Source organism: Pristiophorus japonicus, chromosome 24 (genome assembly GCF_044704955.1).
Source record: "Pristiophorus japonicus isolate sPriJap1 chromosome 24, sPriJap1.hap1, whole genome shotgun sequence".
Lineage (NCBI taxonomy): Eukaryota > Metazoa > Chordata > Chondrichthyes > Pristiophoridae > Pristiophorus > Pristiophorus japonicus.
Window position 1 is genome coordinate 32,015,534 of NC_092000.1, and position 16,751 is coordinate 32,032,284.

The following is a 16,751-nucleotide window of genomic DNA, read 5'->3' on the forward strand; positions in this document are numbered from 1 at the left end:
GCAATAACACATGTAGGGGCTCTAAGAGGGTGCTTAACCCCGGTAGGAAGTTACCAAAATAGTTGAGGAGTCCCAGGAACGACCGCAGCTCCGTGACGTTCTGTGGCCTGGGTGCATTCCTGATAGCCTCTGTCTTGGCGTCTGTGGACTGAATGCCATCCACCGCGATCTTTCTCCCCAAAAACTCCACTTCTGTTGCCATGAAGACGCATTTCGACCTCTTCAGCCGCAGCCCTACGTGATCCAGTCGCTGGAGGACCTCCTCCAGGTTTTGTAGGTGCTCGACAGTGTCCCGACCCGTGACCAATATGTCGTCCTGAAAGACCACCGTTTGTGGTACCGACTTGAGTAGGCTCTCCATGTTTCTCTGGAAGATCGCTGCAGCCGACCGAATTCCAAACGGGCATCTGTTGTAGCTGAACAGTCCCTTGTGCGTGTTGATGCAGGTGAGACCCTTCGAAGACACCTCCAGCTCCTGCGTCATGAAGGCCAAAGTCAGGTCAAGCTTGGTGAACGTCTTGCCTCCTGCCAGCGTCGCAAATAGGTCATCTGTCTTAGGAAGCGGGTATTGGTCCTGTAGCGAGAAACGATTAATAGTTACTTTATAATCGCCGCAAATCCTGACCGTGCCATCACTTTTGAGTACTGGAACAATCGGGCTGGCCCACTCACTGAATTCTACTGGGGAGATGATGCCCTCGCGTTGCAGCCTGTCCAACTCGATTTCCACTCTCTCCCTCATCATGTGAGGTACCGCTCGTGCCTTGTGGTGAATGAGTCATGCCTCTGGGACCAAGTAGATATGCACCTTCGCTACGGAAAAGTTTCCAATACCTGGCTCAAAAAGGAAGGAAATTTGTTAAGAACCTGGGTACATGAGGCCTCATCGACATGTGATAGCGCTCAGATGTCATCCCAGTTCCAGCGGATTTTGCCCAGCCAGCTCCTTCTAAGCAGTGTGGAGCCATCGCCTGGGACAATCCAGAGTGACAGTTCATGCACCATGCCCTCGTAGGTGACCTTGACCATGGCGCTGCCCAGGACAGTGATAAGCTCTTTGGTGTACGTTCTCAGTTTCGTGTGGATGGGGCTCAGGGTTGGTCTGAATGCCTTGTTGCACCACAGTCTCTCAAACGTCTTTTTACTCATGATGGATTGGCTAGCACCAGTATCCAGTTCCATGGCTACGGGTAAGCCATTCAATTTTACGTTTAGCATTATAGGTGGACATTTCGTCGAAAATGTGTGCACCCCGTGTACTTCAGCATCTGCCTCCTCTCTCTGAGGCTCGAAATTGCTTTGATCCACCATGTACCGAACTTCCTCCGCTACGTTGTGGTTAGCAGGTTTTGCAGAGCTTGCAGCTCGTCTGCAAGCTCGTTGGAGGTGCCCCATTGTTCCACAGCTCTTGCAAACATACCCTTTGAAGCGGCATGAATAGGCTGAATGCAAGCCTCCACAACGCCAAGAAGGTGTGAATTGCCTTGCATTCATCCTTTGTTGGGGACTCTGAGTCATCTGGGTCACCTGAAGCCTGCTGGCAGTTGCAGACTCATGGTTTCTGCCCTGTACATTTCTGCTCGCAAACACAGTTTCAGTTAATTTATGAACATTGCTAGCACTTGTGTGCTGAGAGATTTGTTTGGTGTTATCACTGGTGGACATAACCGCCTGTGCTATCGCAATGGCCTTACTGAGGGTCGGTGTCTCTACAGTCAAAAGTTTTCGTAAGATGGTCTCGTGGCCAATGCCCAGTACAAAAAAGTCTCTGAGCATTTGCTCCAGGTAGCCATCAAACTCACATTGTCCTGCAAGTCGCCTTAGCTCAGCGACGTAGCTCGTCACTTCCTGACCTTCAGATCGCTGACATGCGTAGAACCGATACCTCGCCATCAGCTCTCCCTTGGGTTAAGATGCTTCCGAACCAGTGTACACAGCTCCTCATATGATTTATCTGTGGGTTTCACCGGAGCCAGAAGATTCTTCATGAGGCTGTAGGTCAGTGCCCCGCAGACTGCGAGGAGGACCGCTTTCCTTTTTGCAGTGCTTCCTTCTCCGTCCAGCTCGTTGGCTACAAAATACTGGTCTAGCTGTTCGACATAGGCTTCCCAGTCCTCACCCTCCGAGAGCTTCTCCAGGATGTCCACAGTTTGCTGCATCTTTGCGTTGGATTCGTATTCTCGTCGCCAGTTGTTGTGTTCCTAACACAGATGAGACTGCACACAGGGAGGTTAAAGTAACAGTGACCTCATTCTTTAATAAGACACTCCAGAGTGAGGAACAGGCCTTAGGGGCCGGCTTATATACAGTGCTCCCAAGGAATCCCAGCATCAGGGTATGAGCTCCCTGGTGGCTGAACATGGGAGTGCATGCTTTACAGATACACAACAGGTGGCTCTACAACAAGGAACAGGAATGCGGGGGAGGAGCTGGAGGTACGTGTATTAAAGTAATGCACACAAAGTAATGGTATGTGAAAGAGTAAGGGAATTAAAATAAGTCAGAGGAACTTTCAGAGAGTCAGAACAGGCACAATGGGAGAAAGAGCCTCCTCGTGTTCTGTACGATTCTCGCATGTTAGATACCATCATGGAGGATGAGCGTGTTGCAGGAATTTGTGGACATTCTTAGACCAGGACTGCGGTGAGGCCTGACTCTCGATTTTATGTCAATAAAATGTGATTGAAGCAAGTGGGAACTAAAAAGACTTCAGACACACTTGATTGGAAAGTGTGAGAAAGCCTTGGGATTTCATCACTTCTGTAAAATGAGCATAATGAATTATTATCAACTACCAATCGGACATCTCGGAAATTTGAAAAGCATTGTGAATGTTGAGGCAGCACCTGTCGTCTGCCGTTAATGCCCCCAGTTATCTTGGCGCTTCCTCTCTCGCTCTCCTCTTTCCCCTGGTTAATCCCAGTATTCTCCCTGCTCCCCACTCCCTACTCTTTCGCCATTATCTCCATTCCCCTTTCTCCATCACAACCATTTATCACTCGTTCCCTCCCCTCTCCTCCCCACCTTCATTTCAATTTATCTCTTCCTTCATTTCCATCCTATGCCTCCAATTCTCATTCATTCCCCCTTTCTTGGTAACTGATTGCCTCTTCCCTGTCCCCTTTCCGTACCTATACATTGGTTTCTACTTCCCGTCCATCGCCCTTCATGGTCAGGCATTGTCTCCTCACATCCCCTCTCCTCTCCTTTCCCTTTCTTTCTCTCTCTCGCTCCACTTTCCCCTGGTTAATCTCAGTCTTCTCCCTCCTCCCCACTCCAAAGTGCCATTCATTCTACCCTTTCAATGTCATACATTTCATCCTCTTCATCACCATACATTTCCCCTCATCTGTTATCCATTCCAACTCTTACAGTCCATCCATCTCCCGATGATATTATTCATTCTCTGCCATCCATTGTCCCTCACCCATCTCCTTACCCCATTGTCACTTATTCAGCCCTCTTCATTACCCTCCATTCCCTTTCAATGCTCTCCATTCCCTCAACATTGCCATCAGTTGTCCCTCTTCATCGTCACTTACATGCCCACCAATTTCCTTCCATTCCTTCTATGTCCAATCATCGCCCCACTTTACCTATACACATTGGAGTTCAGAAGAATGAGAGGTGATCTTACTGAAACTTATAAGATAATGAGGAGGCTCGACAAGGTGGATGCAGAGAGGATATTTCCACTCATAGGAGAAACTAAAACTAGGGGACATAGTCTCAGAATAAGGGGCCGCCCATTTCAAACTGAGATGTGGAGGAATTTCTTCTCTTAGAGGGTTGGAATTCTATGGAATTCTCTGCCCCAGAGAGCTGTGGCGGCTGGATCATTGAATATATTTAAGGCGGATTGACAGATTTTTGAGCGATAAGGGTGTAAAGGGTTATAGGGAGCGGGCAGGGAAGTGGAGCTGAGTCCATGATCAGATCAGCCATGATCGTATTAAATGACGGAGCAGGCTCGAGGGGCCAAATGGCCTACTCCTCTTCCTATTTCTTATGTTTCTTACGTTTACAAATACAGAAGACAGTATCACTGGTGATGAAGAGGGAGGGGCTGTTCCATTAGCGGCTGGGCCAGGGCAGGAACAGACGCGTGAAGAGTCAGCAGAGGAGGGGGAGTTGGGTTAGGATAGTTAGGGTGTAATATAAAATACTCTCTATGATCAGACAGCAAACTGTCAATACTTTTTATATGTTTGAAACATTTACATGGCTCCAGGTGTGAGTTGCCTTTGTCGGGTTTTAATTCTATTTCATGTTCTGTGCTGGTTGTGTTTTGTGTCCAGCATTTTCTGTTCGTATTTCATAATGTCAGTTCTTGTGCAGATGAATATTTAGGTGTGAATATGTTTGTAATCAGTTGTCTCATATTGTGTCCATATTAACCACTTCTAACATCAATGTCACAGAGGGTGTGTGCGTCTGTGTGCATGTGCGTGTGCGCATGTGCATGTGCGTGTATGCATGCGTGTGTGTGAGCGTGTGCGTGTCTATGTGCGTGTGTGCATGTGTGTGTGCGTGCGTGTGCGTGTGTGTGCGCGTGTCTGTGTGTCTGTGTGCGTGTGCTACAGACCCATACATTTCTCAGCTGCAAAGAATAATTTCTGCTTGTGTATGACTGTGAACACCTACCTGTAGTCGTGCTGACCATCACTAAGACCACCTATTTCCACATCCAGAATATCGCCCGTCTCTGTTGAAGTATAAACCTCTTACGTGATTTGTTGAAGTATATTTTTTCATTGGCTCCTCCTTATGAGTTTAACTTAAGGGTATGGTAGCATAGTGGTTATGTTACTGGGCGAGTAATTCAGAGGCCTGGACTAATGATCTGGATACATGAGTTCAAATCCCACCACGGCAGCTGGGGAATTTAAATTCAAATTAATTAAATTAATCTGGAATAAAAAGCTAGAATCAGTAATGGTGACCACGGAACTACCAGATTGTCTGAAAAACCCATCTGGTTCACTAATGTCCTTTAGGGAAGGAAATCTGCTGCCCTTACCCGGTCTGGCCGATATGTGACTCCAGACCCACAACCGTCCTCTGAAATTGCCGAGTGAGCCACTCAGTTGTAATAAACTGCTACGAAAAACAATAATAAGAATAAAACCGGATGGACCACCTGGTATAGTGCAGCGGCTCACCGCCACCTTCTCCAGGGCAGTCAGGGACGGGCAATAAATGCTGGCCTTGCCAGCGACGCCCACTTACCCGGGAACAAATATTAAAAAATGAAGTTGATTCAGACCCATCACTGTTGGCAAGGTATTGGTCAGCCGTCCTCTTCAAATCAGAGGCTGGGTCTGGGACCTTTGAAGAGTTAGTCGGGCCACATAGTGGGTGAGAAAAGAATAAGGAGATCTGCTGCATTAAGAATATCGATATCATAGTTTGGAGGTTGTGAACTCTATCATTTTCTGCCGTGACGAGGAACTAGCTGAGTGTAACTGTTGTATACGTCGTGTTCCTGCTGCGATTTACCTGCTCTATCCCCACAATAAATGTGTTTGCCTATAACAGGGAGTGTGCCGTGTTACTCTGCCGCCCGCTGAAGGCGCTGAGGGTTTGGTGAAGGGATTGGGACAGAAAAGGCCTTCACCACTCATGACCCAGACACGCTACAAGCTGTATCCGGATATCCAACAGACCTCGAACATCGAAGCCAAAAATATCGAGAGCAAAAAGATCCTCCCCAAACATTAAAGTTTCATGGCAGTAATATTGACTTTGGGTGTTAGTGTAAAAACAGATGCTGGTGAATGGGCAGCCGGTTTTACATCTCTCCATGGATACGGAACCAAGGCAGGGAGATGGAGTTTGAATGGTGGAACATGCTGGAGGGGCTGATTGGCTTGTTCCTGTTCCTAATGTTCTCGATTGAAGTCAATGGACTAAGAATCAGGGCGATGTAAGCGAGCTGCAGATTCAGCGTTACCTGTTTACACTGCCGCTCAAAGTCAAAATGACTCGTCTTTCCTCTGCTTGTACTTGGGATGGAGCTACTAACTGTAGTGTTGGCGTATTATTTCCCTTTTACTCACACCCAGGGGGCATAATTGCCCCTCGCCCCAACTGAGGGCGGTGGCCGTCAGGGGGGCGGGACTTTTAGCACCCGGTCCCGCCCTCAGCCTGGAATTGGGCCTCCCGCCACTTGAGGGTAGCGGGGCGCTGTCTCCGGCACTCTGCGTCCTTGGAGGGGCGCTCCCGGGGCAGCTCCGTGAAAGCCCCTCCCCTTCAATTAAAGGGTAAGGCCGCTGTGCACTCTGCAGGCCCTTTACTGACCGGCACTGGACTGGGCCAATAGCGAGGCGATCGACCGGGGTGGGGGGGGGATGGGGGAGGGGTGCGATCGACAGGGGCGGGGGGGGGGGGGTTGCGATCGACAGAGGGGGGTGGGGGTGATCGACTGGGGGGAGGGGGGCGATCGACAGAGGGGTACAATCTACCTGGGGGGCGGCAATCGACCAGGGAGAGTACTTGACTGGGGGGGGGAGAGCGATCGACAGAGGGGGGTGGGGGTGATCGACTGGGAGGAGGGGGGCGATCGATAGAGCGGTACAATCTACCTGGGGGGCGGCAATCGACCAGGGAGGGTAATCGACTGGGGGTGGGGGGGGGTTGTGATCGACTGGGGAGGGGGGGGCGATCGACAGGAGAAGGTAATCGACTAGGGGCAATGATCGACCGGGGTGGGGGGCGATCAACAGGGGGCGAGGTGATTGACCAGGGGGGTGATCGATGGGGGGCTGGTGATCGAGCAGGGGGGAGGGGGAGGGGATCGACCGTGGGAAGCGCAATCGACGGGGGGGGGGGCACGATCGACCGGGGGGTGCGATCGACAGGGGTGGGGGTGATCGATGGGGGTGGGGTGGGGGGGGCGATCGACCGTGGGAGGCGATCGACTGGGGGAGGCGATCAACTGGGCTAACATCCCGGCACCGGTAACAGAGCGCCGAGCTGCACGATGGTGGTCCTGTCGACGCGAACGCCGCCATTGTTGGGCCGACAATAAAATGGCTGTCCAGGGCTGCTCAAGGCCCTCCCCCATTAACCCCCCCCTCCGGCAGCGAGTGTCCGCAAGCCTCGTGGTCCCCGGGGGGATTTCGGCGAGGGGTCACCGCGCACACGATGACGCCATCGCTGGTCACTCTCTGGTATAGGCAGCATGCACCATGTCCCCCCAAACCTCCGGGGCCAATTCTGCGTCCCCTTCCCCCGGAGCAAAAAGGCCATCGTGCCCCGTTAGCCCCCCACCCCCTGGAGGCTATAAAAAGGGGCAATTTCAGCCCCGCAATCTTTAATGATGAATTATAGCCAAGTCCGTGAGGAAACGAGGTAGACGACAGCTGAAGTGGAATGATGGTATTGTATTGTATTTTATTGAAGTGGTCTGATCCACAGTGTAAACATTCCAAAAAGGCAACAGTTAAATTCTTTCGCACGTTCATCGCAGCGACATTATTCAGAACTAAAGGTAAATGAATGGAGATGTCGGGGAGAATTTGCTTTTCCGTCTGCTGAGGCTTCATGTCAGCAAGTCCGTTATTCGCAGCCTGATCTCCAGAATGATCCGGGGAATAAACCGAGCCACCAACAAGAAAGCTTTATAACGCTCAAGGTTGGCAGTGAGCACATACAGAAGAACATAAGAATTAAGAGCAGGAGTCGGCCATTTGGCCCCTCGAGCCTGCTCCGCCATTCAATAAGATCATTGCTGATCTGATCATGGGCTCAGCTCCACGTTTCCCACCCGCTCCCCATAGCCCTTGACTCACGTACGAGTCTGTGTCGTTTGATTGCGGTGGGCCCCACCATTACTGTTATTCCACACATTGAATTATTCAGCAACTTGGAAAATATAGATTGGTGTCCCGGTAAAGGCGGAATGTGCCAGTCTGAGGTTGGCCCTTATCATCTGCAGCACAAACCCCTTCTCTGGCACATTCCCCCCCACCCACGATCAAATGGACAACTTGGCAGAAAATGCAATGTTCTCCCTGAAGAGAATTAGTGGCGACTGCCACAATTCTGGTTGAAATCCTCAGAGCCATTATTGCAGTTAATGCATTAAGCAGAATAAAACAAAATATGTTAAAAGATATCCTCTGGTTTTTTAAAAAAAAGCTTCCTAGCTACAATATGTGCAGAACTAAATTCCATCAAATATTTTCCCCATCTGCCTTAAACGGGTTAGAAATGTTGGCTTTTGGTACGTTCGAGCGAAATAATGTCAAGAGAGCAGTTGTGTCTGGGGGGTTAGGCCGAGTAGTTGCGTCACAGCTGGTATCGGGGATCAGAAAATAGATTTCAAAACAAAAGAAGCTTCAGGTCTTCAGCTTTGACTGAGTGAGGAGTTACTTGAAGTGACAGGACACCACTCGTTCACAGATGAAGTTCAGTTTTTGACTACATGAATACACGGCCCATTTCCCATCACTCCTCAAACCTGCACATTCTTCATAATTTCCAATGTCTCTGGGCTCCCCAGCAGACCAAAACCTAAATAATAAAAACATGGGTCAGAAAGACTTGCATTTCTATAGCGCCTTTCACGACCTCAGGATATCCCAAAGCGCTTCGCAGATACTGAAGTACTTTTGAAGTGTTGTATTGTAGGAAACGCGAATTGTAAAATCTCAGCACTGTTGGTTCAATCAAAGAATCAGAGAAGTTTACAGCATGGAAGGAGGCCATTTCGGCCCATCGTGTCCACGCCAGCCAACATAGAGCTATCCAGTCTAATCCCACTTTCCAGCTCTTGGTCCATAGCCCTGTAGGTTACGGCACTATAAGCGCACATCCAAGCACACTTTAAATGTACTGAGGGTTTCTGCCTCTACCACCTTTCAGGCAGTGAGTTCCAGACCCCCACCACCCTCTGGCTTAAGAAATTTCCCCTCAAATCCCCCCATAACCAGCTCCCAATTACCTTAAATTAATTAATTAATTTAAAAAAGGAGGCAGACAAAAAGCAGGAAACTATAGACCAGTTAGCCTAACATCTGTCATTGGGAAAATGCTGGAGTCCATTATTAAGGAAGCAGTAGTGGGACATTTGGAAAAGTATGATACAATCAAGCAAAGTCAGCATGATTTTATGAAAGGGAAATCATGTTTGACAAATTTGCTGGAGTTCTTTGAGGATGTAACAAGCAGGGTAGATAAGGGGGAGCCAGTGGATGTGGTGTATTTGGATTTCCCGAAGCATTCGATAAGGTGCCACATAAGAGGTTACTGCACAAGATAAAAGCTCACAGGTTGGGGGTAATATATTAGCATGGATAGAGGATTGGCTAACTAACAGAGAACAGAGAGTCAGGATAAATGGGTCATTCTCTCGTTGGCAAACAGTAACTAGTGGGGTGCCGCAGGGATCAGTGCTGGGCCCTCAATTATTTACAATCTATATTAATAACTTGGATGAAGGGACCGAGTGTAATATAACGAAGTTTGTTGATGATACAAAGATAGGTGGGAAAGCAAATTGTGAGGAGGACACAAAAAATCTGCAAGGGGATATAGACAGGCTAAGTGAGTGGGCAAAAATTTGGCAGTTGGAGTATAATGAGGTTATCCACTTTCGCAGAAATAATAGAAAAGCAAATTATAATTTAAATGGAGAAAACTTGCAAAGTGCTGCAGTACAGAGGGACCTGGGGTCCTTGTGCATGAAACACAAACCGTTAGTATGCAGATACAGCAAGTAATCAGGAAGGCAAATGGAATGTTGGCCTTTATTGCAAGGGGGATAGAGTATAAAAGCAGAGAAGTCCTGCTACAACTGTTCAGGGTATTGGTGAGGCCACACCTGGAGTACTGCGTGCAGTTTTGGTCTCCGTATTTAAGGAAGGATATACTTGCATAGGAGGTTGTTCAGAGAAGGTTCACTCGGTTGATTCTGGAGATGAGGGGGTTGACTTATGAGGATAGGTTGAATAGGTTGGGCCTATGCACACTGGAGTTCAGAAGAATGAGAGGTGGTCTTACTGAAACTTATAAGATAATGAGGGGGCTGGACATGGTGGATGCAGAGAGAATATTTCCACTCATAGGGGAACCTAAAACTAGGGGACATAGTCTTAGAATAAGGGGCCGCCCACTTAAAACTGAGATGAGGAGAAATTTCTTCTCTTAGAGGGTTGTAAATCTATGGAATTTCCTGCTCCAGAGAGCTGTGGAGGCTGGGTCAACGAATATATTTAAGGTGGAGATAGACAGATTTTTGAGCGATAAGGAAGTAAAGGGTTATGGGGAGCGGGCAGAGAAGTGGAGCTGAGCCCATGATCAGATCAGCCATGATCGTATTGAATGGCGGAACAAGCTCGAGGGGCCAAATGACCTACTCCTGCTCCTATTTCTTATGTTCTTAAATCTATGCCCCCTGGCTGTTGATTCCTCTGCCAAGGGAAATAGGCCCTCCCTATCCACTCTATCCAGGCCCCTCATAATTTTATACACCTCAATCAGGTCTCCCCTCAGCCTCCTCTGTTCCAAAGAAAACAGACCCAGCATCTCCAATCTTTCCTCATAGCCAAAATTCTCCAGTCCAGGCAACATCCTTGTAAATCTCCTCTGCACCCTTTCCAGTGCAATCACATCGTTCCTGTAATGTGGTGACCAGAACTGCACACAGTACTCTAGCTGCGGCCTAACCAGTGTTTTATACAGTTCAAGCATAACGGCCTTGCTCTTGTATTCCATGCCTCGACTAATAAAGGCAAGTATTCCATATGCCTTCTTAACCACCTTATCTACCTGGCCTGCTACCTTCAGGGATCTATGGACCTGCACTCCAAGATCCCTTTGTTCCTCTACAATTTTCAGTGTCCTACCATTTAATGTGTATTCCCTTGCCTTGTTAGACCTCCCCAAATGCATTACCTCATACTTCTCCGGATTGAATTCTATTTGCCAATGTTCTGCCCACCTGACCAGTACATTGATATCTTCCTGCAGTCTACTGCTTTCTTCTTCATTATCAACCACAAAGCCGATTTTAGTGTCATCTGCAAACTTCTTAATCATATCCCCTACATTCAAATCTAAATCATTGACTCTTCCCTTCGTGTGCTTGGGTTATAGGAGCATTGCAGGGACATAAACCTGACGTTTCGAAGATCTCCAAGAAGTGCCACACTTAACAATCGCACCTTGCATTCAACAACAACAACTTGTATTTATACAGCATCTTTAACGTAGTGAAACGTCCCAAGCTGCTTCAGAGCAGTGTTATAAGACAAAAAAATAAAATTTGACACCGAGCCGGTGTTTCTGCTTAACCTATGGCAACGTAGAATGATACGGCACTGAGGGGGGCCATTCGGCCCATCATACTGCAGAGAGTGTGGATTTAAATAGATAACTTACTGTTGGGTGGTAGCATAATCCGTTCCATCCACCCAAACCCAGTCGCCTTCAATGTTTGACTCATTGAGGCCAATCCAGTGCCGTATTGCCTTCAACTCTTGTTTCAGATATCCCTGAGGTGTAAATACAAGTATAACTGTATGAGACATCAGATACTGTGACAGAGCAGTTTACCAAAACTATTTGAAAATGTTTCCACACCTTTTGCTGGTGCTGCAGCCGACAAATTCGGGACGCACCAGGGCTTTTCCCGATTACACGGGGAGGGAGGGAGGGAGGGCGGGGGTATTCCCGATTACACGGGGAGGGAGTGTGGGGTTGTGGCGGTATTCCCGATTACACGGGGAGGGAGGGAGGGCGGGGGTATTCCCGATTACACGGGGAGGGAGGGAGGGCGGGGGTATTCCCGATTACACGGGGAGGGAGGGAGGGCCGGGGTATTCCCGATTACACGGGGAGGGAGGGAGGGCCGGGGTATTCCCGATTACACAGGGAGGGAGGTAGGGGTTGTGGCGGTATTCCCGATTACACGGGGAGGGAGGGAGGGAGGGCGGGGGTATTCCCGATTACACGGGGAGGGAGGGAGGGCGGGGGTATTCCCGATTACACAGGGAGGGAGGTAGGGGTTGTGGCGGTATTCCCGATTACACGGGGAGGGAGGGAGGGAGGGCGGGGGTATTCCCGATTTCACAGGGAGGGAGTGCAGGGGTATTCCCGATTACACGGGGAGGGAGTGTGGGGTATTCCCGATTACACGGGGAGGGAGGGAGGGCGGGGGTATTCTCGATTACACGGGGCGGGGATATTCCCGATTAAACGGGGAGCGAGGGAGGGAGTGCGGGGGTATTCCCGATTAAACGGGGAGCGAGTGCGGGGGTATTCCCGATTACACGGGGAGAGAGGGAGGGATTGCGGGGTATTCCCAATTACACGGGGAGGGAGGGAGGGAGTGCGGGGGTATTCCCGATTACACGGGGAGGGAGTGTGGGGTATTCCCGATTACACGGGGAGGGAGGGAGGGAATGCGGGGGTATTCCCGATTACACGGGGAGGGAGGGAGGGAGTGCGGGGGTGTTCCCGATTACACGGGGGTGGGGGAGGGAGGGAGTGCGGGGTATTCCCGATTACACGGGGAGGGAGGGAGGGAGTGCGGGGTATTCCCGAATACACGGGGAGGGAGGGAGGGAGTGCGGGGGTATTCCCGATTACACGGGGAGGGAGTGCGGGGTATTCCCGATTACACGGGGAGGGAGGGAGGGAGTGCGGGGGTGTTCCCGATTACACAGGGGTGGGGGAGGGAGGGAGTGCGGGGTATTCCCGATTACACGGGGAGGGAGGGAGTGCGGGGTATTCCCGAATACACGGGGAGGGAGAGAGGGAGTGCGGGGGTATTCCCGATTACACGGGGAGGGAGGGAGTGCGGGGGTGTTCCCGATTACACGGGGGTGGGGGAGGGAGGGAGTGCGCGGTATTCCCGATTACACGGGGAGCGAGTGCGGGGGTATTCCCGATTACACGGGGAGGGAGGGAGGGAGTGCGGGGTATTCCCAATTACACGGGGAGGGAGGGAGGGAGTGCGGGGGTATTCCCGATTACACGGGGAGGGAGTGTGGGGTATTCCCGATTACACGGGGAGGGAGGGAGGGAATGCGGGGGTATTCCCGATTACACGGGGAGGGAGGGAGGGAGTGCGGGGGTATTCCCGATTACACGGGGAGGGAGTGTGGGGTATTCCCGATTACACGGGGAGGGAGGGAGGGAATGCGGGGGTATTCCCGATTACACGGGGAGGGAGGGAGGGAGTGCGGGGGTGTTCCCGATTACACGGGGGTGGGGGAGAGAGGGAGTGCGGGGTATTCCCAATTACACGGGGAGGGAGGGAGGGAGTGCGGGGGTATTCCCGATTACACGGGGAGGGAGGGAGGGAATGCGGGGTATTCCCGATTACATGGGGAGGGCGGGAGGGAGTGCGGGGTATTCCCGAATACACGGGGAGGGAGAGAGGGAGTGCGGGGGTATTCCCGATTACACGAGGAGGGAGTGCGGGGTATTCCCAATTACACGGGGAGGGAGGGAGGGTGTGCGGGGGTATTCCCGATTACACGGGGAGGGAGGGAGGGAGTGCGGGGTATTCCCGAATACACGGGGAGGGAGGGAGGGAGTGCGGGGGTGTTCCCGATTACACGGGGGTGGGGGAGGGAGGGAGTGCGGGGTATTCCCGATTACACGGGGAGGGGTATTCCCGAATACACGGGGAGGGAGAGAGGGAGTGCGGGGGTATTCCCGATTACACGGGGAGGGAGTGCGGGGTATTCCCGATTACACGGGGAGGGAGGGAGGGAATGCGGGGATATTCCCGATTACACGGGGGTGGGGGAGGGAGGGAGTGCGGGGTATTCCCGATTACACGGGGAGGGAGGGAGGGAGTGCAGGGTATTCCCGATTACACGGGGAGGTAGGGACGGAGTGCGAGGTATTCCCGAATACATGGTGGGGGGGGAGGGAGGGAGTGCGGGGGTTTCTCGATTACACGAGGGGGGGGAGAGAGGGAGAGCGGTGTATTCCCGATTACATAGGGAGGAAGGGACTTCCGGTGAAGTGTGTGCGGCTCCGAGGGATCTCCCGGCCATTGACCTTGTGTTGAAAGACCCTCGCCCCAGCTGAACTCTGACCTGTTCCTCCATTGTGTCGATCACAACCAGGTTGGCCATTTTTGATGAGCAGAACCTCTGGGATGATGACCAATCATCTGTGTTCGGCGAAAAGTAGTAACATTTCTGACTGAACAAGGTCCATTGGTCGGGACATTCGAAGCGGGGCTGACCTGTGAAGAACAATCAGTCACCAATCGTCCCAACAGAACGATAACAATGTGCACTGGACAAACAATCCGACAAGGTGTGGGCCAAGCCCCAGGTGGCCTTTTCACCCAAGCACCTGTGCAGGGACAGTAACGGTCAACTGTGGCCTCGAACCTTTTTGCAGGCCCGATGCAGGGCCGGCCCCTGGGATGTTGACGGGACCGGTACAGAGGTAACGTTCCCCGTGAGTGTCTCACGTAGCACCACCTCCACTTCAACAACCGTCGAGGAGGAGGCGAGCGCTGGGCTGTGCTTGTCCTCACACTCGTGCCTGTACCGGGGGTAGGGGTTCCTGCTGGCCTCCCACTTCTTCGTGGCCTGCTCCTTCAGCCTTGGCAAAGGCCCTGATGGCTTAACAGGCCTTTCAGCATTCTCCAGAAGCTTTTTAAATTGTTATGCAGGGTATTAGTGAGGCCACACCTGGAATACTGCGTACAGTTTGGTTTCGATATTTACGAAAGGATATACATGCTTTGGAGGCAGTACAGAGAAGGTTCATTAGGTTGGTTCCGAGGATGAGGGGGTTGACTTATGAGAAAAGGTTGAGTAGTTTGGGCCTCTACTCATTGGAATTCAGAAGATTAAGAGGTGATCTTATTGTAACGTATAGGATTATGAGGGGGCTTGACAAGGTGGATGCAGAGAGGATGTTTCCACTGGTGGGGGAGACTAGAACTAGGGGGCATGATCTTAGAAAAAGGGTCCGCCCATTTAAAACTGAGATGAGGAGGAATTTCTTCTCTCAGAGAGTTGTAAATCTGTGGAATTCGCTGCCTCAGAGAGCTGTGGAAGCTGGGACATTGAATAAATTTAAGACATAGACAGTTTCTTAACTGATAAGGGATTAAGGGGTTATGGAGAGCGGGCGGGAAAGTGGAGCTGAGTCCATGAACGGATCAGCCACGATCATATTAAATGGCGGAGCAGGCTCGAGGGGCCGTATGGCCCACTGTTCCTATTTCTTATGCTTTTATGTTCTTATCCCCCTTCCTTGTGACACTCCCCTTTAACAGGTCTCTCCCCTTTAAATTTGACTTGCGTGCAACTTTCCTCTCCCCCTGGTGGCATCAGCCGAAGACCCATCTGAGATTGGCCCTGGGTTTGTGAATAATTACCCAAATCAAGTTGGACTGGAAGATTGAGGAGAATTAGCACACGTGGTTCAGGCGGATCTTAAAACAAATACTTACAGCTGGACCAAATGTTCTGACCATTTTTTGAGCGGACGCCCTTTCAGGACCACTGGGGAAATTTCCAGACCTGGTTCAACTCAGTCCACTTGTACGGGAATTCTGCATTGGGGTTCTGGAGCTGGTGAGGAACCCGATTTTCACAGCAAAGCAGCCTGCCCAGTAATGTTAAACCTTTATAACACAGTGGTTAGGCCCCAGCTGGAGTATTGTGGCCAATTGACACCACACTTTCGGAAAAATGTCAAACCCTTGGAGAGATTTACTAGAATGGTGCTAGGGATGAGCGACTTCGGTTATATGGAGAGACTGGAGAGGCTGGGATTGTTCTCCTTACAGCAGAGAAGGTTAAGGGGAGATTTAAATAGAGTGTTCAAAATTATGAAAGTTTTCTGATAGATCAGACAGAGAGAAACTGTTTCCAGTGGTGGCGGGGGTTGGTAACCAGAGGGCACAGATTGAAGATAAATGGCAAAGCAATCCAGTAGGGAAATTAGAAGAATTTATTTAATGCAATTGCTGTGATCTGGATTACACTGCCTGAAAGGGCAGTGAAACAGATTCAATAGTAACTTTCAAAAGGGATCCTGCAAATCCCCTGGGAGGACAGACGCACCAACGTTAGCATCCTCGACCAGGCCAACATCCCCAGCATCGAAGCACTGAGCACACTCGATCAGCTCCGCTGGGCAGGGCCACATTGTTCGCGTGCCAGACACGAGACTCCCAAAGCAAAAGCTCTACTCGGAACTCCTTCACGGCAAACGAGCCAAAGGTGGGCAGAGGAAACGTTACAAGAACACCCTCAAAGCCTCCCTGAAAAAGTGCAACATCCCCACTGACACCTGGGAGCCCTGGCCAAAGATCGCCCTAAGTGGTGGAAGAGCATCCGGGAGGGCGCTGAGCACCTCGAGTCTCATCACCGAGGGCATGCAGAAATAAAGCGCAGGCAGCGGAAAGAGCGTGTGGCAAACCTGTCCCACCCTCCCCTTCCCTCAACGACTGTCTGTCCCACCTGCGACAGGGACTGTGATTCCCATGTTGGACTGTTCAGCCACCTAAGGACTCATTTTTAGAGTGGAAGCAAGTCTTCCTCGATTCCGAGGGACTGCCTATGATGATGATGATGAGGGATAAATGCTTGAAAAGGAGAAATTTGCAGGGCTGTGGGGAAAGTGCAGGGGGGAGCAGGACTAATTGGATGCTCTTTCAAAGAGCCAGCACAGGCACGATGGGCCTCCTGTGCCGTTTCAGTCTATGATTTACAGGCCTGCCTGAATATGGCATCGGTTGGGCCTTGGGTATCAATGGATGG

General features: G+C 50.9%; 1 protein-coding gene across 1 annotated transcript in view; it reads right to left on the reverse strand.

Moving 5' to 3' along the window:
• Positions 1-7,378: 7,378 nt before the first annotated feature.
• The window catches only part of LOC139237843 (asialoglycoprotein receptor 1-like), an 81,692-nt gene continuing 72,319 nt past the window's right edge, over positions 7,379-16,751 (reverse strand). The window contains exons 9-11 of the mRNA XM_070867068.1: positions 14,058-14,209; positions 11,386-11,498; positions 7,379-8,517 (exon numbers count right to left, since the gene is read on the reverse strand). Of these exons, the coding sequence (XP_070723169.1) occupies positions 8,373-8,517; positions 11,386-11,498; positions 14,058-14,209 (410 nt within the window). The 3' untranslated portion in view covers positions 7,379-8,372. The remainder of the gene's footprint in view (positions 8,518-11,385; positions 11,499-14,057; positions 14,210-16,751) is intronic.